The sequence below is a fragment of the Branchiostoma lanceolatum genome, chromosome 5 (genome assembly GCF_035083965.1).
Source record: "Branchiostoma lanceolatum isolate klBraLanc5 chromosome 5, klBraLanc5.hap2, whole genome shotgun sequence".
In the NCBI taxonomy this organism is placed as follows: Eukaryota; Metazoa; Chordata; class Leptocardii; order Amphioxiformes; family Branchiostomatidae; genus Branchiostoma; species Branchiostoma lanceolatum.
The window spans coordinates 8,566,114-8,587,184 of record NC_089726.1 but is presented as its reverse complement, the minus strand read 5'-3'; the positions used below and the strand labels follow the sequence as shown (position 1 = coordinate 8,587,184).

The window sequence follows — 21,071 nt, the reverse complement described above, 5'->3', positions numbered from 1 at the left end:
TGGAGAAACCTTGAGGTTCATGGAGAAACCTTGAGATTCATGGAGAAAACTTGAGAAATCTTGATATTCATGGAGAAACCTTGAGATTCATGGAGAAACCTTAACATTCATGGAGAAACCTTGAGATTCATGGAGAAACCATGAGATTCATGGAGAAACCTTGAGATTCATGGAGAAACCTTGAGATTCATGGAGAAACGTTGAGAATCGTGGAGAATCATGGAGAAATCTTGAGATTCATGGAGAAACCTTGAGATTCATGGAGAAACCTTGAGATTCATGGAGAAACCTTGAGATTCATGGAGAATCCTTGAGATTCATGGAGAATCCTTGAGAAACCTTGAGATTCACGGAGAAACCTTGAGATTCATGGAAAACCTTGAGATTCATGGAGAATCATTGAGAAACCATGAGATTCATGGAGAAACCTTGAGATTCATGAAGAAACCTTGAAATTCATGGAGAATCCTTGAGATTCATGGAGAATCCTTGAGAAACCTTGAGATTCACGGAGAAACCTTGAGATTCATGGAGAAACCTTGAGATTCATGGAGAATCATTGAGAAACCATGAGATTCATGGAGAAACCTTGAGATTCATGAAGAAACCTTGAAATTCATGGAGAATCCTTGAGATTCATAGAGAATCCTTGAGAAACCTTGAGATTCATGGAGAATCCTTGAGATTCATGGAGAAACCTTGAGATTCATGGAGAAACCTTGAGAATCGTGGAGAAACCTTGAGATTAATAAAGAATCCTTGAGAAACCTTGAGATTCATGGAGAAACCTTGAGACTCATGGAGAAACCTTGAGAATCGTGGAGAATCTTTGAGAAACCTTGAGATTCATGGAGAAACCTTGAGAAACCTTGAGATTCATGGAGCAACCTTGAGAAACCTTGAGATTCATGGAGAAACCTTGAGATTCATAGAGAAACCTTGAGATTCATGGAGAAACCTTGAGATTCATGGAGAATCCTTGAGATTCATAGAGAATCCTTGGGAAAACTTGAGATTCATGGAGAAATCTTGAGATTCATTGAGAAACCTTGAGATTCGTGGAGAAACCTTGAGATTCATGGAGAAACCTTGAGAAAACTTGAGATTCATGGAGAAACCTTGAGCTTCATGGAGAAACCTTGAGATTCATGGAGAAACCTTGAGAATCGTGGAGAAACCTTGAGAAACCTTGTTATTCATGGAGAATCTTTGAGAAACCTTGATATTCATGGAGAAACCTTGAGATTCATGGAGAAACCTTGAGATTCATGGAGAAACGTTGATAATCGTGGAGAAAACTTGAGAAACCTTGAGATTCATGGAGAAACCTTGAGATTCATGGAGAAACCTTGAGATTCATGGAGAAACCTTGAGATTCATGGAGAAACCTTGAGAAACCTTGAGATTCATGGAGAAACCTTGAGATTCATAAAGAAACCTTGAGATTCGTGGAGAAACCTTTAGATTCATGGAGAAACCTTGAGAAACCTTAAGATTCATGGAGAATCCTTGAGATTCATGGAGAAACCTTGAGATTCATGGAGAAACCTTGAGATTCATGGAGAATCCTTGAGAAACCTTGAGATTCATGGAGAAACCTTGAGAAACCTTGAGATTCATGGAGAAACCTTGAGAAACCTTGAGATTCATGGAGAAACCTTGAGATTCGTGGAGAAAACTCGAGATTCATGGAGAATCCTTGAGAAAACTTGAGATTTATGGAGAAATCTTGAGATTCATGGAGAAACCTTGAGATTCATGGAGAAACCTTGAGATTCATGGAGAATGCTTGAGAATCGTGGAGAATCTTTGAGAAACCTTGAGATTCATGGAGAATCTTTGAGAAACCTTGAGATTCATGGAGAAACCTTGAGATTCACAGAGAAACCTTGAGATTCATGGAGAAACCTTGAGATTCATGGAGAAACCTTGAGATTCATGGAGAAACCTTGAGAAACCTTGAGATTCATGGAGCAACCTTGAGAAGCCTTGAGATTCATGGAGAAACCTTGAGATTCATAGAGAAACCATGAGATTCATGGAGAAACCTTGAGATTCATGGAGAATCCTTGAGATTCATAGAGAATCCTTGGGAAACCTTGAGATTCATGGAGAAATCTTGAGATTCATGGAGAAGCCTTGAGATTCGTGGAGAAACCTTGAGATTCATGGAGAAACCTTGAGAAAACTTGAGATTCATGGAGAAACCTTGAGGTTCATGGAGAAACCTTGAGATTCATGGAGAAAACTTGAGAAATCTTGATATTCATGGAGAAACCTTGAGATTCATGGAGAAACCTTAACATTCATGGAGAAACCTTGAGATTCATGGAGAAACCATGAGATTCATGGAGAAACCTTGAGATTCATGGAGAAACCTTGAGAATCGTGGAGAAACCTTGAGAAACCTTGTTATTCATGGAGAATCTTTGAGAAACCTTGATATTCATGGAGAAAGCTTGAGATTCATGGAGAAACCTTGAGATTCATGGAGAAACGTTGATAATCGTGGAGAAAACTTGAGAAACCTTGAGATTCATGGAGAAACCTTGAGATTCATGGAGAAACCTTGAGATTCATGGAGAAACCTTGAGATTCATGGAGAAACCTTGAGAAACCTTGAGATTCATGGAGAAACCTTGAGATTCATAAAGAAACCTTAAGATTCGTGGAGAAACCTTTAGATTCATGGAGAAACCTTGAGAAACCTTAAGATTCATGGAGAATCCTTGAGATTCATGGAGAAACCTTGAGATTCATGGAGAAACCTTGAGATTAATGGAGAATCCTTGAGAAACCTTGAGATTCATGGAGAAACCTTGAGAAACCTTGAGATTCATGGAGAAACCTTGAGAAACCCTGAGATTCATGGAGAAACCTTGAGATTCGTGGAGAAAACTCGAGATTCATGGAGAATCCTTGAGAAAACTTGAGATTTATGGAGAAATCTTGAGATTCATGGAGAAACCTTGAGATTCATGGAGAAACCTTGAGATTCATGGAGAATGCTTGAGAATCGTGGAGAATCTTTGAGAAACCTTGAGATTCATGGAGAATCTTTGAGAAACCTTGAGATTCATGGAGAAACCTTGAGATTCACAGAGAAACCTTGAGATTCATGGAGAAACCTTGAGATTCGTGGAGAAACCTTGAGAAACCTTGAGATTCATGGAGAAACCTTGAGATTCATGGAGAAACCTTGACATTCATGGAGAAACCTTGAGATTCATGGAGAAACCTTGAGATTCGTGGAGAAACCTTGAGATTCATGGAGAAACCTTAAGAATCGTGGACAAACCTTGAGAAACCTTGAGATTTATGGAGAAACCTTGAGATTCATGGAGAAACCTTGAGATTCATGGAGAAACCTTGAGATTAATGGAGAAACCTTGAGATTCATGGAGAATCCTTGAGATTCATAGAGAATCCTTGAGAAAACTTGAGATTCATGGAGAAACCTGGAGACTCATGGAGAAACCTTGAGATTCATGGAGAAACGTTGATAATCGTGGAGAAAACTTGAGAAACCTTGAGATTCATGGAGAAACCTTGAGATTCATGGAGAAACCTTGAGATTCATGGAGAAACCTTGAGATTCATGGAGAAACCTTGAGAAACCTTGAGATTCATGGAGAAACCTTGAGATTCATAAAGAAACCTTGAGATTCGTGGAGAAACCTTTAGATTCATGGAGAAACCTTGAGAAACCTTAAGATTCATGGAGAATCCTTGAGATTCATGGAGAAACCTTGAGATTCATGGAGAAACCTTGAGATTCATGGAGAATCCTTGAGAAACCTTGAGATTCATGGAGAAACCTTGAGAAACCTTGAGATTCATGGAGAAACCTTGAGAAACCTTGAGATTCATGGAGAAACCTTGAGATTCGTGGAGAAAACTCGAGATTCATGGAGAATCCTTGAGAAAACTTGAGATTTATGGAGAAATCTTGAGATTCATGGAGAAACCTTGAGATTCATGGAGAAACCTTGAGATTCATGGAGAATGCTTGAGAATCGTGGAGAATCTTTGAGAAACCTTGAGATTCATGGAGAATCTTTGAGAAACCTTGAGATTCATGGAGAAACCTTGAGATTCACAGAGAAACCTTGAGATTCATGGAGAAACCTTGAGATTCATGGAGAAACCTTGAGATTCATGGAGAAACCTTGAGAAACCTTGAGATTCATGGAGCAACCTTGAGAAGCCTTGAGATTCATGGAGAAACCTTGAGATTCATAGAGAAACCATGAGATTCATGGAGAAACCTTGAGATTCATGGAGAATCCTTGAGATTCATAGAGAATCCTTGGGAAACCTTGAGATTCATGGAGAAATCTTGAGATTCATGGAGAAGCCTTGAGATTCGTGGAGAAACCTTGAGATTCATGGAGAAACCTTGAGAAAACTTGAGATTCATGGAGAAACCTTGAGGTTCATGGAGAAACCTTGAGATTCATGGAGAAAACTTGAGAAATCTTGATATTCATGGAGAAACCTTGAGATTCATGGAGAAACCTTAACATTCATGGAGAAACCTTGAGATTCATGGAGAAACCATGAGATTCATGGAGAAACCTTGAGATTCATGGAGAAACCTTGAGAATCGTGGAGAAACCTTGAGAAACCTTGTTATTCATGGAGAATCTTTGAGAAACCTTGATATTCATGGAGAAAGCTTGAGATTCATGGAGAAACCTTGAGATTCATGGAGAAACGTTGATAATCGTGGAGAAAACTTGAGAAACCTTGAGATTCATGGAGAAACCTTGAGATTCATGGAGAAACCTTGAGATTCATGGAGAAACCTTGAGATTCATGGAGAAACCTTGAGAAACCTTGAGATTCATGGAGAAACCTTGAGATTCATAAAGAAACCTTAAGATTCGTGGAGAAACCTTTAGATTCATGGAGAAACCTTGAGAAACCTTAAGATTCATGGAGAATCCTTGAGATTCATGGAGAAACCTTGAGATTCATGGAGAAACCTTGAGATTAATGGAGAATCCTTGAGAAACCTTGAGATTCATGGAGAAACCTTGAGAAACCTTGAGATTCATGGAGAAACCTTGAGAAACCCTGAGATTCATGGAGAAACCTTGAGATTCGTGGAGAAAACTCGAGATTCATGGAGAATCCTTGAGAAAACTTGAGATTTATGGAGAAATCTTGAGATTCATGGAGAAACCTTGAGATTCATGGAGAAACCTTGAGATTCATGGAGAATGCTTGAGAATCGTGGAGAATCTTTGAGAAACCTTGAGATTCATGGAGAATCTTTGAGAAACCTTGAGATTCATGGAGAAACCTTGAGATTCACAGAGAAACCTTGAGATTCATGGAGAAACCTTGAGATTCGTGGAGAAACCTTGAGAAACCTTGAGATTCATGGAGAAACCTTGAGATTCATGGAGAAACCTTGACATTCATGGAGAAACCTTGAGATTCATGGAGAAACCTTGAGATTCGTGGAGAAACCTTGAGATTCATGGAGAAACCTTAAGAATCGTGGACAAACCTTGAGAAACCTTGAGATTTATGGAGAAACCTTGAGATTCATGGAGAAACCTTGAGATTCATGGAGAAACCTTGAGATTAATGGAGAAACCTTGAGATTCATGGAGAATCCTTGAGATTCATAGAGAATCCTTGAGAAAACTTGAGATTCATGGAGAAACCTGGAGACTCATGGAGAAACCTTGAGATTCATGGAGAACCCTGGAGAAACCTTGAGATTCATGGAGAAACCTTGAGATTCATGGAGAAAACTTGAGATTCATGGAGAAACCTTGAGAAACCTTGAGATTCATTGAGAAACCTTGAGAATCGTGGAGAAATCTTGAGAACCGTGGAGAAACACGGAGAATCGTGGAGGAACCTTGAGAAACCTTGAGATTCATGGAGAAACCTTGATATTCATGGAGAAACCCTTACGTTCATGGAGAATCATGGAGAAACATTGAGAACCATTAAGATTCATGGAAAAACCTTGAGATTCATGGAGAAACCTTTAGAAACCTTGAGCTTCATTGGCAAAACTTTGAGATTCATGGAGATGCCTTGAGATTCATGGAGATACATTGAGGTTCATGGAGAAACCTTGCTAATCACGGAGAAAACTTGAGATTTGTGGAGAAACCTTGAGAAACCTTGAGCTTCATTGACAAAACCTTGAAGTTAATGGAGATACCTTGAGATTTATGGAGATACATTGAGCGCTCGTTCTCAATGAAATGTGCAAAATAGCGATTTTTAGGGTCGAAACATTGATCAGCTCATTTTCCAAGCAAACCTACCTCATTTTTTAGCTGAACATCTCTTTTTATGATCCCCAAAATATTACAGCTAATTTGTCATGGGAAGATGCCGAAAATTTCTATGATTTGATAAGATGACCTTGGAGTTTATCCATATTTTTGCTGAAAAAATGCAGAACATCAGTAATAAGATACTTCAATTTTGGAGCTTTCATGTCGTGACATCGCCTTCAAAACCTTTAGTTGAAGAGTCAGTATCTCTGGCAAAGCGTCTGTCGAGTTTAGTGCCGTGCTGACGATTGCTTTATAACTGTTTCATTCAGGATTAATATTGTCTGGATTTGTTTTTGCATTTCGACTTGTTTGAGATATTTACCAGAGACGGAATCTGATTGTTCTTGCAAAACGTTCCATCCTCCGTTGATCCGAATAATTTAAGTCTTACAACATCTATAACATATTCAATGTTGCGAACTAATACTGCTTAGGAGCAGTAAAGCATTTGGAACGGATGGGGGATCGCGGAAAAACGGTAACGGAGATTACATACTGTCGCCAAAAGACATGTTCACCAGACGTAAGTCGCCAAGTTGTAATTGATCGACTTCTGATTTCTTTTCTTCTTCAAACATATCAAAGGCTATAGATTACTTATTGTCTTGAGGTTTAAAAAGAATTCAACTTTGGAAACAAAATTTGGAAGAAAGAGTAGAAAATTGGAATAGGGGGTTTCTCTCACCTGAATCTATACTTTTCTATTCTAGTTCAAACGCTTTTGCATTCTGGTGCACAACTACAAAAAGTTCTGCGCCAGATTATGTATTTTCCGCAACAGGTGTAATCTCCGTTACCGGTAACGGAGCTTACTACAGTAAAACTTCGGCTTTTCCTTCAAAGGGATTTCCGTTTTTGCGTTCCATCTTTTATTATTAAAAGGATGTTTGTACGGGCATTTAGAAAATCGGCAGCGTTCCTACACCAGGTCTTGTTAACAACAGAGAGCATCGAACAATGGTAACGGAGATTACGTTCATCACTGCACTGTCATTTGTTCGAGGAGGTGGTTCACAACTGATAGCAAACACTTCTTATTTGTTCCTTTTAAAAGCCACAAAAGCTTTAAGTCGTCATAAAAACAACAGGTTGGCACCTTATATGTGGCATATCTAAATGTCAGGAACGTCTTACTTTAAACGGTAACGGAACTTACCGTTTTGGGCGACAGGCATAAACCGCCTTGCACAGCGTACAAGAACAGTGACAGGAGCGATCTGACGTGATTTGTCGGAGGGCCTTAGTAGCTGGATTCACCAGTTAACCGGTCATTCTCTGAACTGAATTGTTACATTCTCTGCTGCTTTTTAAATTTTGCATGTCTCCGCAGGCGACAGCCGTTTTTTATGACTCTTCGGGCCACCCATTGCCATAATTTTTTCTAAGTCAAAACCTATAAGTAATTTTGAGGTGCATTTTTCGTGAAACATGATACTTGTTGTGGGAAAGTGAAGAAAGCATCGATGGTGCCCGTAATTTGGCTCATATCAAGTCGTAAAGGCTGACGACAGCAATTTGTACATTCAAATGAGAACGAGCGTGTGGTTCATGGGGAAACCTTGCCATTCACGGAGAAACCTTGAGATTCATGGAGAATCATGAAGAAACCTTGAGATTCATGGAGATACCTTGAAATTCATGAAGAATTTTTGAGATTTCTGGAGAAATCTTGAGATTTCTGGAGAAACCTTGAGATTCCCGGAGAAAACTTGAGATTCATGGAGAAACCTTGAGAACCATAGAGAGACATTGAGATTCAACGCTAAACCTTGAGAATCAAAGAGAAACCTTGAGATTCGTGGAGAAACCTTGAGATTCAAGGAGAAACCTTGAGAATCATGGAGAAACATTGACAATGATTGACAAACCTTGAGAATCCTTTAGAAACCTTGAGAATCATGGAGAAACCTTGAAAGGAGAACCTTGAGATTCATGGAGAATCTGTCAGATTCATGGAGAAACATTGAGATTCATGGCGAAATATTGAGAACCGTGACCTTGAGATTCATGGAGATACGTTGAGATTCTTGGAGAAACCTTGAAATTCATGGAAAAACCTTGATCGATGAGATTTAAGGAAAAACCTTGAGATTCAAGGAGAAACCTTGAGATTCATGTTGCATCATTTAGAAAAAGACAGATTATACTTATCCCTTCCTATGGCGACCGCCTCATTTTCAAGTGTGTTTTGCGGTCGGATTTCGCGGAAATGTTGGCTTCTGTAGTACAAATTATGACGAAAATTTGTACATGGTGTAACGTTATACACAAACTACAGCGATAACGGCAAACGTAATTTTTGTAGGATATTTCTGTCAACGAGAATTGAACCTGGCGGGGGTCATGCTGTCTAAAATGAAGAAAAAAAAAAACAACAACATCCATCCATGTAGTACACTGTATTTGAACACCTCGACCTGGAAACATGCTGTGAGTGGAATCATCTGCATGCATATGGTGACCACCTGTCCATCGTGGCCGTTTTGCTCGGTCCCCCGGTGGTGGCTTTGGGCAGGTTTGACTGTACTTGGACGTGTCGATCTCAAAAAAAAGACGACAAGGAAATTGACGCTTACAGAAAAAACAAACACTTGTCCTTTTACTTGTCATCTGTATATGCTACCATACGACGAATTTCCAGTCTCACCGAGGGCGCAAGGGCTGATACTAAAGACCTGACACAGGGTGGACGGGACTCCATTATTGTCAGGAAATAAGCCAAAATCCATATGTCATCATTTCTATCGCATGATAAAATTACACAAAACATGTCTACCTCAGCACATTTACCCTCTTACTTTACTTTGTTAGTTTTGTAAGGCCACAGTCATACCTGAAAAGCTTTAGAATAAAGGAATTGCGCAAAGGTATTCAATTTTCAAAGTCAATCCTGACATCGCCAACAAGGCTATGCTGACCCAGGATAGTGTGTCACGATGTTCCTACAGCCAACTATAAATCAGAGCTACACAGCGATAAGCAGAAATTGGGCAATAGTCAAATAAGTGTGGGCAAGATCGGTAAGAAAATTGTCAAAATAGGTTACATACATTAAAGGCAACCTAAGCAATATTAGGGCGCTGAAAGTCATATATTCAAAATCAATTTTTTTTTCTGATTTCTATCCATAGTAAGTTTAGATAACACTATCCTATCGCATATCGACCACTATCCTATCGCATATCGACCATCATGGAGCAAATGTGATGTCCGAACTTCCGAACATACACGATTCTGACCGATAAGTCCCGAACGCTTCCGAAGTAATAATCACATGGTCATGGCTCAATGTGCTTGGGCATTGTGACGCCATGCGGCTGGAAGTTACCGAAAATTGTCAACAGAAAAAGGTTACAGCTGGATTCTGGGCTGATTTTTTGGGGGACCCAATAAATAAAATGCTCCTTTTGTGGCTTGCTTCTGTGCCATTTTTAAACGCCCAAAGTATTAAATAATGATGCAGATGTGCTAATATAGGGAAGTAAATGTAAATTTCAACCTCACCAAACAGAATTGTTTTCCCCAGAATATTTCAAGTTTTACCCGCTGAAATCGCTTAGGGCACCTTTAAGACCCCCGAAGTGTAGGGGTGATATAAATTCTCATCCAAGCCGAGGTGTCATATTCATTAGGGATAGATGGTAACACTCGCCGCACACGCGCTACCACCCAAACTGATCTCCATGTCTCTCCATTAATCTCCATGTTTCTCCATGAATCTTAATTAAGCTGCCAGTCCCGACTTAATTAGGGATACAGAAATATACCTTGTGTACTGGACCCGGTTATAACCGGGATAGGGTATTCCCCAGAACAAAACAGCTTTGCGTGCGTGTAGCGCGCGAAGCCGGGAAGTTAGGGGAGTTAACGCCGCCGGGTGTTTCGCGGGTTTCGTGAGGGAGGTCAGGGGTCAAACATTTTTGATTTTTACTTGGCTAAAAAACCTGGCAGCTTAAGGGTTAACGAATCTACGGCTTTCTCAATAGACTCTAACGAATTCTTCATTAATCTTAAGCATTTTCACCATGCTTCGGAATGAATCTCCATGAATGTCATGGTTTCTCCATGATTATCAAGGTTTTTCAATAAATCTCAAGGTTTCTCCATGATTGCCAAGGTTTCTCCACAAATTACAAAGTTTCTCCACGAATGTCAACTAAAAGTTTCTCCATTAATCTTAAGGTTTCTCTTTGATTCTCAATGATTCTCTATGGTTCTCAAGGTTTCTCCATGAATCTCAAGGTTTCTCCATGAATCTCGAGGTTTCCCCATGAATCTCAAGGTTTCTCCATGAATCTCAAGGTTTCTCAAGGTTTCTCCACGAATATCAAGGTTTCTCCATAAATCTCCATGATTCTCAAGATTTCTCCATGAATCTCAAGGTTTCGTTATGAATCTCAAGGTTTCTCCATGAATCTCAAGGTTTCTCAAGGTTTCTCTATGAATCTCAAGGTTTCTCCATGAATCTCAAGGTTTCTCCATGAATCTCAAGGTTTCTCCATTAATCTCAAGGTTTCTCCATGAATCTCAAGGTTTCTCCATGAATCTCAAGGTTTCTCCATGAATCTCAAGGTTTCTCCATGAATCTCAAGGTTTCTCAAGGTTTCTCCATGAATCTCAAGGTTTCTCCATGAATCTCAAGGTTTCTCCATAAATCTCAAGGTTTCTCCATGAATCTCAAAGTTTCTCAATGAATCTCAAGGTTTCTCCATGAATCTCAAGGTTCTTCCATGAATCTCAAGGTTTCTCCATGAATCTCAAGGTTTCGCCATGAATCTCAAGGTTTCGCCATGAATCTCAAGGTTTCTCCATGAATCTCATGGTTTCTCAAGGTTTCTCCATGAATCTCAAGGTTTCTCAAGGTTTCTTCACGAATCTCAAGGTTTCTCAAGGTTTCTCCATGAATCTCTAGGTTTCTCAAGGTTTCTCCATGAATCTCAAGGTTTCTCAAGGATTCTTTATGAATCTCAAGGTTTCTTTATGAATCTCAAGGTTTCTTCACGAATCTCAAGGTTTCTCAAGGTTTCTCCATGAATCTCTAGGTTTCTCAAGGTTTCTCCATGAATCTCAAGGTTTCTCAAGGATTCTTTATGAATCTCAAGGTTTCTTTATGAATCTCAAGGTTTCTCAAGGTTTCTCCATGAATCTCAAGTTTCTCAAGGTTTCTCCATGAATCTCAAGGTTTCTCCATGAATCTCAAGGTTTCTCCATGGATCTCAAGGTTTCTCAAGGTTTCTCCATGAATCTCAAGGTTTCTCAAGGTTTCTCCATGAATCTCAAGGTTTCTCCATGAATATTAAGGTTTCTCAAGGTTTCTCCAGTAATCTCAAGGTTTCTCAAGGTTTCTTAAGGTATCTCCATGAATCTCAAGGTTTCTCCATCAATCTGAAGGTTTCTCGATGAATCTCAAGGCTTCTGAAGGTTTCTCCACGAATGTCAAGGTTTCTCTATGAATCTCCATGATTCTCAAGGTTTCTCCATGAATCTCAAGTTTTCTCCATGAATCTCAAGGTTTCTTCATGAATCTCAAGGTTTCTCAAGGTTTCTCCATGAATCTCAAGGTTTCTCAAGGTTTCACCATGAATCTCAAGGTTTCTCCATGAATCTCAAGGTTTCTCCATGAATCTCAAGTTTTTTCCATGAATCTCAAGGTTTCTCCATGAATCTCAAGGTTTCTGAATGAATCTCAAGGTTTCTGAATGAATCTCAAGGTTTCTGAATGAATCTCAAGGTTTCTCCATGAATCTCAAGTTTTCTCCATGAATCTCAAGATTTCTTCATGAATCTCTAGGTTTCTCCATGACTCTCAAGGTTTCTCAAGGTTTCTCCATGAATCTCAAGGTTTCTCCATGAATCTCAAGGTTTCTCCATGAATCTCCATGAATCTCAAGATTTCTCAAGGTTTCTTAAGATATCTCCATGAATCTCAAGGTTTCTCCATGAATCTGAAGGTTTCTCGGTGAATGTCAAGGTTTCTTAAGGTTTCTCAATGAATCTCAAGGTTTCTCCATGAATCTCCATGATTATCAAGGTTTCTCCATGAATCTCAAGGTTTCTCCATGAATCTCCATGATTCTCAAGGTTTCTCCATGAATCTCAAGTTTTCTCCATGAATCTCAAGGTTTCTCCATGAATCTCAAGGTTTCTCCATGAATCTCAAGGTTTCTCAAGGTTTCTCAATGAATCTCAAGGTTTCTCCATGAATCTCCATGATTCTCAAGGTTTCTCCACGAATCTCAAGGTTTCTCAAGGTTTCTCCATGAATCTCAAGATTTCTCAAGGTTTCTTAAGATATCTCCATGAATCTCAAGGTTTCTCCATGAATCTGAAGGTTTCTCGGTGAATGTCAAGGTTTCTTAAGGTTTCTCAATGAATCTCAAGGTTTCTCCATGAATCTCCATGATTATCAAGGTTTCTCCATGAATCTCAAGGTTTCTCCATGAATCTCCATGATTCTCAAGGTTTCTCCATGAATCTCAAGTTTTCTCCATGAATCTCAAGGTTTCTCCATGAATCTCAAGGTTTCTCCATGAATCTCAAGGTTTCTCAAGGTTTCTCAATGAATCTCAAGGTTTCTCCATGAATCTCCATGATTCTCAAGGTTTCTCCACGAATCTCAAGGTTTCTCCATGAATCTCAAGGTTTCTCCATCAATCTCAAGGTTTCTCAAGGTTTCTCCATGAATCTCAAGGTTTCTCCATGAATCTCAAGGTTTCTCCATGAATCTCGAGGTTTCCCCATGAATCTTAAGGTTTCTCCATGAATCTCAAGGTTTCTCAAGGTCTCTCCATGAATCTCAAGGTTTCTCAAGGTTTCTCCATGAATCTCAAGGTTTCTCCATGAATCTCAAGGTTTCTCAAGGTTTCTCCATGATTCTCAAGATTTCTCAAGGTTTCTCTATTAATCTCAAGTTTTCTCCAGGTTTCTCCACGAATATCAAGATTTCTCCATGAATCTCCATGATTCTCAAGGTTTCTCCATGAATCTCAAGGTTTCTCCATGAATCTCAAGGTTTCTCCTTGAATCTCAAGGTTTCTCCATGAATCTCAAAGTTTCTCAAGGTTTCTCCATGAATCTCAAGGTTTCTCCATGAATCTCAAGGTTTCTCCATGAATCTCAAGGTTTCTCCATGAATCTCGAGGTTTCTCCATGAATCTCAAGGTTTCTCCATGAATCTCGAAGTTTCTCCATGAATCTCAAGGTTTCTCCATGAATCTCAAGGTTTCTCAAGGTTTCTCCATGAATCTCAAGGTTACTCCATGAATCTCAAGGTTTCTCAAGGTTTCTCCATGATTCTCAAGGTTTCTCAAGGTTTCTCTATTAATCTCAAGTTTTCTCCAGGTTTCTGCACGAATATCAAGGTTTCTCCATGAATCTCCAAGATTCTCAAGGTTTCTCCATGAATCTCAAGGTTTCTCCATGAATCTCAAGGTTTCTCCTTGAATCTCAAGGTTTCTCCACGAATATCAAGGTTTCTCAAGGTTTCTCCATGAATCTCAAGGTTTCTCCATGAATCTCAAGTTTCTCAAGGTTTCTTTATGAATCTCAAGGTTTCTCCATGAATCTCAAGGTTTCTCCATGAATCTCAAGTTTCTCAAGGTTTCTCCATGAATCTCAAGGTTTCTCCATGAATCTCAAGGTTTCTCCATGAATCTCAAGGTTTCTCAAGGTTTCTCCATGAATCTCAAGGTTTCTCAAGGTTTCTCCATGAATCTCAAGGTTTCTCCATGAGTCTCAAGGTTTCTCCATGAATCTCAGGGTTTCTCAATGAATCTCAAGGTTTCTCCATGAGTCTCAAGGTATCTCCATGAATCTCAAGGTTTCTCCATGAATCTCAAGGTTTCTCCATGAATCTCAAGGTTTCTCCATGAATCTCAAGGTTTCTCAAGGTTTCTCCATGAATCTCAAGGTTTCTCCATGAATCTCAAGGTTTCTCAAGGTTTCTCCATGAATCTCAAGGTTTCTCCATGAATCTCAAGGTTTCTCAAGGTTTCTCCGTGAATATCAAGTTTTCTCAAGGTTTCTCCATGAATCTCAAGGTTTCTCCATGAATCGCAAGGTTTCTCCATGAATCTCAAGGTTTCTCCATAAATCTCAAGGTTTCTCCATGAATCTCAAGGTTTCTCCATGAATCTCAAGGTTTCTCCATGAATCTCAAGGTTTCTCCATTAATCTCAAGGTTTCTCCATGAATCTCAAGGTTTCTTTATGAATCTCAAGGTTTCTCTATGAATTTCAAGGTTTCTCCATGAATCTCAAGGTTTCTCAAGGTTTCTCCATGAATCTCAAGGTTTCTCAAGGTTTCTTTATGAATCTCAAGGTTTCTTCACGAATCTCAATGTTTCTCCATGAATCTTAAGGTTTCTCCATGAATCTCAGGGTTTCTCCATGAATCTCAAGGTCTCTCCACGAATCTCAAGGTTTCTCCATGAATCTCAAGGTTTCTCCATGAATCTCAAGGTTTCTCAAGGTTTCTCCATGAATCTCAAGGTTTCTCCATGAATCTCAAGGTTTCTCAAGGTTTCTCCATGAATCTCAAGGTTTCTCCATGAATCTCAAGGTTTCTCAAGGTTTCTCCATGAATATCAAGTTTTCTCAAGGTTTCTCCATGAATCTCAAGGTTTCTCCATGAATCGCAAGGTTTCTCCATGAATCTCAAGGTTTCTCCATGAATCTCAAGGTTTCTCCATGAATCTCAAGGTTTCTCCATGAATCTCAAGGTTTCTCCATGAATCTCAAGGTTTCTCCATGAATCTCAAGGTTTCTTTATGAATCTCAAGGTTTCTCTATGAATTTCAAGGTTTCTCCATGAATCTCAAGGTTTCTCAAGGTTTCTCCATGAATCTCAAGGTTTCTCAAGGTTTCTTTATGAATCTCAAGGTTTCTTCACGAATCTCAATGTTTCTCCATGAATCTTAAGGTTTCTCCATGAATCTCAGGGTTTCTCCATGAATCTCAAGGTTTCTCCATGAATCTCAAGGTTTCTCCATGAATCTCAAGGTTTCTCCATGAATCTCAAGGTTTCTCAAGGTTTCTCCATGAATCTCAAGGTTTCTCCATGAATCTCAAGGTTTCTCAAGGTTTCTCCATGAATCTCAAGGTTTCTCCATGAATCTCAAGGTTTCTCAAGGTTTCTCCATGAATATCAAGTTTTCTCAAGGTTTCTCCATGAATCTCAAGGTTTCTCCATGAATCGCAAGGTTTCTCCATGAATCTCAAGGTTTCTCCATGAATCTCAAGGTTTCTCCATGAATCTCAAGGTTTCTCCATGAATCTTAAGGTTTCTCCATGAATCTCAAGGTTTCTCCATGAATCTCAAGGTTTCTCCATGAATCTCAAGGTTTCTTTATGAATCTCAAGGTTTCTCTATGAATTTCAAGGTTTCTCCATGAATCTCAAGGTTTCTCAAGGTTTCTCCATGAATCTCAAGGTTTCTCAAGGTTTCTTTATGAATCTCAAGGTTTCTTCACGAATCTCAAGGTTTCTCCATGAATCTCTAGGTTTCTCAAGGTTTCTCCATGAATCTTAAGGTTTCTCAAGGTTTCTCCATGAATCTCAAGGTTTTCAAGGTTTCTCCATGAATCTCAAGGTTTCTCCATGAATCTCAAGTTTCTCAAGGTTTCTCCATGAATATCAAGATTTCTCCATGAATCTCAAGGTTTCTCCATGAATCTCAAGGTTTCTCAAGGTTTCTCCATGAATCTCAAGGTTTCTCCATGAATCTCAAGGTTTCTCCATGAATCTCAGGGTTTCTCCATGAATCTCAAGGTTTCTCCATGAATCTCAAGGTTTCTCCATGAATCTCAAGGTTTCTCCATGAATCTCAAGGTTTCTCCATGAATCTCAAGGTTTCTCCATGAATCTCAAGGTTTCTCAAGGTTTCTCCATGAATCTCAAGGTTTCTCCATGAATCTCAAGGTTTCTCCATGAATCTCAAGGTTTCTCCATGAATCTCAAGGTTTCTCAAGGTTTCTCCATGAATCTCAAGGTTTCTCAAGGTTTCTCCATGAATCTCAAGGTTTCGCAAGGTTTCTTTATGAATCTCAAGGTTTCTCCATGAATCTCAAGGTTTTTCCATGATTCTCAAGGTTTCTCCACGAATCTCAAGGTTTGTCCACGAATCTCAAGGTTTCTCCATGAATTTCAAGGTTTCTCTATGAATCTCAAGGTTTCTTCATGGTTTCTTCATGATTCAAAAGGTTGTTGACGGTTAATATATACTATCATTACAATTAGGAAGATAAATATTTGCATATGTATTAGGATATTATTTGCATAAATGGTACAAGTTCTATGCTCCCGTAACCGCAAAGAAGTTTTTCGGCTGCACGGTCACAAGTGTGTGTTCTGAGGTTTGTGCATGATTTATTATCCAAACATGAGGACCCCGTGTCCAAGATATTTGTACACATAGTTTGTATCAGTTTAAGCGGCTGCTCTGCTTGGAAAAGGGGTTTGACTTGACTCTTGGTTTCATGGTAAGGGTTACTGGTACCACGCCCCCCTCCCACCTGAATCTAATATCTACACCTGCCAACAATGTGAGTACTGGTGCTTAAGTATAAGACCCTCCAGCAGTTGCCACAGCTACTGCTCGTCTTACTTTATGAACAACCGCTAAATAAACCTTTTATCGATCTGAAATTGCAAGTTATTCTATGTTTTCCTTTGGCCTTCCAGGTCCTTGCAAAGTTGCAAGCAGCAGTACAGAGACCAAAGATGGGTGAAACCATTCGCCTTACAGCAGAGGGGGTACAAGGCAGCTGTCTGCCACAAACTCAAGTCTCCAATGGAAGTACAGGACCTTCCACCTGTGGGAAAACTTCCAAAAGGCATGGTATGACTTTCAGCTTTTATCATTTTGCGTCCTTCAATATTTCCCACTTATACTCTAGTATAACTTATAGTTGTAGTTGTACAATTGGGAAAGCCTTTCCTTGTATTGTATTGTATTATAATGTTACAGGTGAAAGTTGCAGTCCACAGTGCTGGCATCAACTTTGCAGACATCTTGATGGTGGCTGGTGCATACCAGGAGAGACCTGAACTGCCCTTTGTACCAGGTAAATCAGTACAAGAATCATCTTATTTTCTATAAACTTTTACATATTTGAAATGCTCATTTCACCTTGTATGCTCTCTGGATACTTAACAAATGCTAGTTGTCAACTTTTTTCGCTTAACAGTGATCGGCTGTATGTATAATTTTTACAGCAGTGAACACATAGTTTTTTCATCATGTCATCAGTCAAGATGTATTACATGTACTTCAATTACCTACAATTGTTCAGACCTGGATGCAATGATACACATTGTATGTTTTTGCTTCCAGGGTTTGAAATGGCTGGAGATGTCATGGCAGTTGGAGAGGGTGTGACAGCTTTTAAGGAGGTATGACTAAGTGTGTGATTAATCACATACCAGCTTATACAAATTACAGAATTTTGTTAACTTGGAAAGTTCCCATGCATCTTCTAAAGCGTTCACATGTTCTTGTGAAGGTTTCTTGTTTCATTAGGATTTTAAGAGGCATTGTGCAAGTTATGTCTCCAAGTACAAGGAAACTCCCAGTATAGTTTTCCTTACAGTGCTTAGAAATGCTTATCATTGCTGAATGCTGATGTCTTTCTGCATAAGAAAATGTTCTTTATATATGTTTTTAACTTTAACTAAGGGAGACAGAGTGGTAGGAATGCCCACGCCCAGTGGCAGTTATGCAGAAGAGTGCCTGGTCAATGAGAAGGTATGAAACTTTCCATACTTACACATAACTTCTGGTTATGTTCTATATTGTATTTCAATAATGACACTTCCCATGATAAAAAATAATACGGTGAGAGACACTGTAAAGAAAGTATGATCCATCTTAAGATATTTAAGTCTTTACAAACATACAACAGTGCTTAATACTGAGGTAATACCACATCATACTATTTCAGTCCCCTTTATACTGAGTTGGCTTTGAGTAGTGTAACAAATTCACTTACCCAACACACCAGAAAGGGCTGCTGCAATGTTGCAGAAGTTTGATACATGTGTATATATGCTGCAGTACATGTATAATGTATATGCAAGACAATGTGCAGTGTCCTAACTGTTCTGTATCATGTTTACCATCTCTTTACCATGTAGACTCTGTTCCACCTACCTGACTCAGTCACATACACCACAGCAGCTGCTGTGCCAGTTTCCTACGGAACAGCATTCATGGGTCTGACCAGAAGAGCAAACTTACAACCAGGGTAATACACATTTCCTTTTTCATTGCTATACAGGTAAAGTAATCCATGTGTTAGCAAACTAATCAATGTGTTAGCAAAGTAATCAGTGTTCTGAAGAAGAGCTGTGAAATGAGATGGCTGAGAAGCACCACATGTCATGACAACACACAAGTAACATTATGTCCAGGACAAAAATTCTGCTGCAGTACCAAGGTTGGCCACCAGGAGACACACCTACCAAATGTCATTGCAATCCATCCTGAGGGTCATGGGATATTGCGCATGCACACAAAAAACGGAGTTAAAACAATACCTCTCATTTTTATGCAGGTAATCATTGTTTGTTGTTTGTTTGTTCCAGAGAGACCGTGTTAGTGACAGCTGCTGCAGGTGCTCTGGGTACAGCTGTGGTGGACCTGTCAGCACACGCTCTAGGTGCTACTGTAAGTCTTCAAACCATGTTAGATTATTCTGCAATGATTCACACTTTGCTGAACATCTAGTTCTTTCTAATATTTCAGAAAAGTGACAGTTAAGAAGTTGAGAGGGACATTTGAATATGCAGTGGATATTAATTCCAACCATTGCAAATGTGTGGATACATCTTAGCTGACATACAGAAATGTGTTAAGATAGAGCCCATGCAACTGTAGAGTCAATAGAATATAGCACCATTGAAATAAAGAGTGCCTCAATACAGCATCAACACATGACGCTATATTGAAAAAGCATACCAACAACTTTTCAGTCCATGTAACCCCTCGACCAGGTGATAGGAGCAGCAGGGAGCAGGGAGAAGTGTGAGTTTGTGGTCAGCAGAGGTGCACAGCACACCATCGACTACAGTCAGGACAGCATCAGGGACAGGGTGAAGGAGATCACCCAGGGGAGGGGGTGTGACGTCGCCTTAGATGCAGTCGGCGGAAAAGTATTTGAAGATAGTCTGAAAAGGTATGCTTCATCTTACACGATATTCCTTTTTGACAATGAATAGTTTTGATTTGTCATCTCTTAGGATACATTGGTGAATTATATTTTTGCAAGAGAGTGTGGGCCTGCAAGCTAGTTGATTCAGGTCAGTTGCAAAAAGTTGTAGTCTATTCTTCCTAAGGACATGCTACCTTAAGGCAAGAAAGGTAAACGTTTTTAACGTAGCATTTTATAATAGATCAAAGCCACGGCAAACTCAAATACATTGTACTAGGAAGTGGTCAAGAAAGTTTCGTATTAAAATGCCTTTTTTGAGTCCAAGACTGTAGCTCTGTAACAGAAGATTTTGATGTAACGTGCACTTAAAATGCCAAACCTACAGGTCTGGAATTGAATTTGTCAATTGGTCTTTGCAATCAGTTTTACTTTATAACAAACTTGCAGAGAATGTTTCAAAACACGAAAAGTTTAATTTTAATACTATTTCCTGCAGCCTAGCCTGGGAGGGTCGTATTTTGGTGGCAGGGTTCGCTGGAGGAGACATCCCCAAAATCCCAGCCAACATCCTACTGGTGAAGAACATAAGTGCATCGGGACTGTACTGGGGAAAATATGCCATGTGAGTTTAAGGCAGTAAAGTTGGTATTTGAACTGAGACCTACGCAGATGTCCTTCATTTTGTATACATTTAGAAGTGATGAGAGTGCACACTTACGGTCTTTCCATAGGGGAGTTGGTTTTTGTTTCCAAAGGCATGTGGGATTTGACAGGTATCTCACTTGACTACATGCCAGTTTGCGCTAACTTTAAGAATGCATTTTGGGCAGTCCTGTGAGATACATCCTTAAGTAAAGCAAAGTAGAAACTTCAATGAATCACACAGCACTTCCTGTTGATTAGATGAATGAATGATTTGACCCTGCAAATGTCTTTTTATAATGCTGCATGTTTCATACACACAGAAAAAATACTGGAGTGTTACGGCAGACAGTGAAAGATTCTTTGGCGCTTATGGAAGAGCGGAAAATAAAGGGGCCACCACAGCCAACAACATTAAAGCTGGAGCAGGTACTTATATACACATTTTATCTATTAATCCATTATTTTCGAAAGTCTAATTTGTTTATGTCTTCTTCTTCAGTTGAACTCAAAAGAATAATTCTTGAGATGAAGCATACTGCTTTTTCGATAGCTTATAGTCTTCACCTTGTTCACCTTCATCTCAAAGGCGGCTTTGCAAAGACCTGCGTATTTAGTGAAGCACACAGGGTCACCCATACTCTTCTCGATTAGTGTGTTGGGTACTTTAACGTGTTTGATGCTGATGCCTAAAGCTCCCTAATACACTGGTCCTACCATAGAATATTGCAGACAGAAAAGTTATTTAGATAGATTGTGCTTTGAAACTATGTTTAACGCCTTTTCTGCCAACTTATACAAAAACCAGTACAAACATGGTGCATGATCAAGCCCATAGCAGGGAGGTTTAATAAGATTCCTGATGCTGATGGAATTCTGTAATTGTTTCCACAGGTCAACGAGGCCTTCAAGTTCATCATGGACAGAAAATCAACCGGCAAAGTAGTGTTGGAGGTTAGATAGAAGTCAGA

General features: G+C 39.4%; 1 protein-coding gene across 2 annotated transcripts in view; it reads left to right on the top strand.

Moving 5' to 3' along the window:
• The window catches only part of LOC136434833 (quinone oxidoreductase-like protein 2 homolog), a 25,836-nt gene extending 4,765 nt beyond the window's left edge, over window positions 1-21,071 (top strand). Inside the window, exons 2-12 of one of the 2 annotated variants that reach the window (XM_066427906.1) lie at window positions 16,627-16,662; window positions 16,991-17,147; window positions 17,277-17,373; window positions 17,643-17,701; window positions 17,985-18,053; window positions 18,443-18,552; window positions 18,893-18,974; window positions 19,301-19,482; window positions 19,955-20,080; window positions 20,424-20,529; window positions 20,995-21,071. In XM_066427906.1, coding sequence (XP_066284003.1) covers window positions 16,627-16,662; window positions 16,991-17,147; window positions 17,277-17,373; window positions 17,643-17,701; window positions 17,985-18,053; window positions 18,443-18,552; window positions 18,893-18,974; window positions 19,301-19,482; window positions 19,955-20,080; window positions 20,424-20,529; window positions 20,995-21,063 — 1,093 coding nt within the window. In that variant the 3' untranslated portion in view covers window positions 21,064-21,071. The remainder of the gene's footprint in view (window positions 1-16,626; window positions 16,663-16,990; window positions 17,148-17,276; window positions 17,374-17,642; window positions 17,702-17,984; window positions 18,054-18,442; window positions 18,553-18,892; window positions 18,975-19,300; window positions 19,483-19,954; window positions 20,081-20,423; window positions 20,530-20,994) is intronic. The other variant, XM_066427907.1, reaches the window with a different exon arrangement.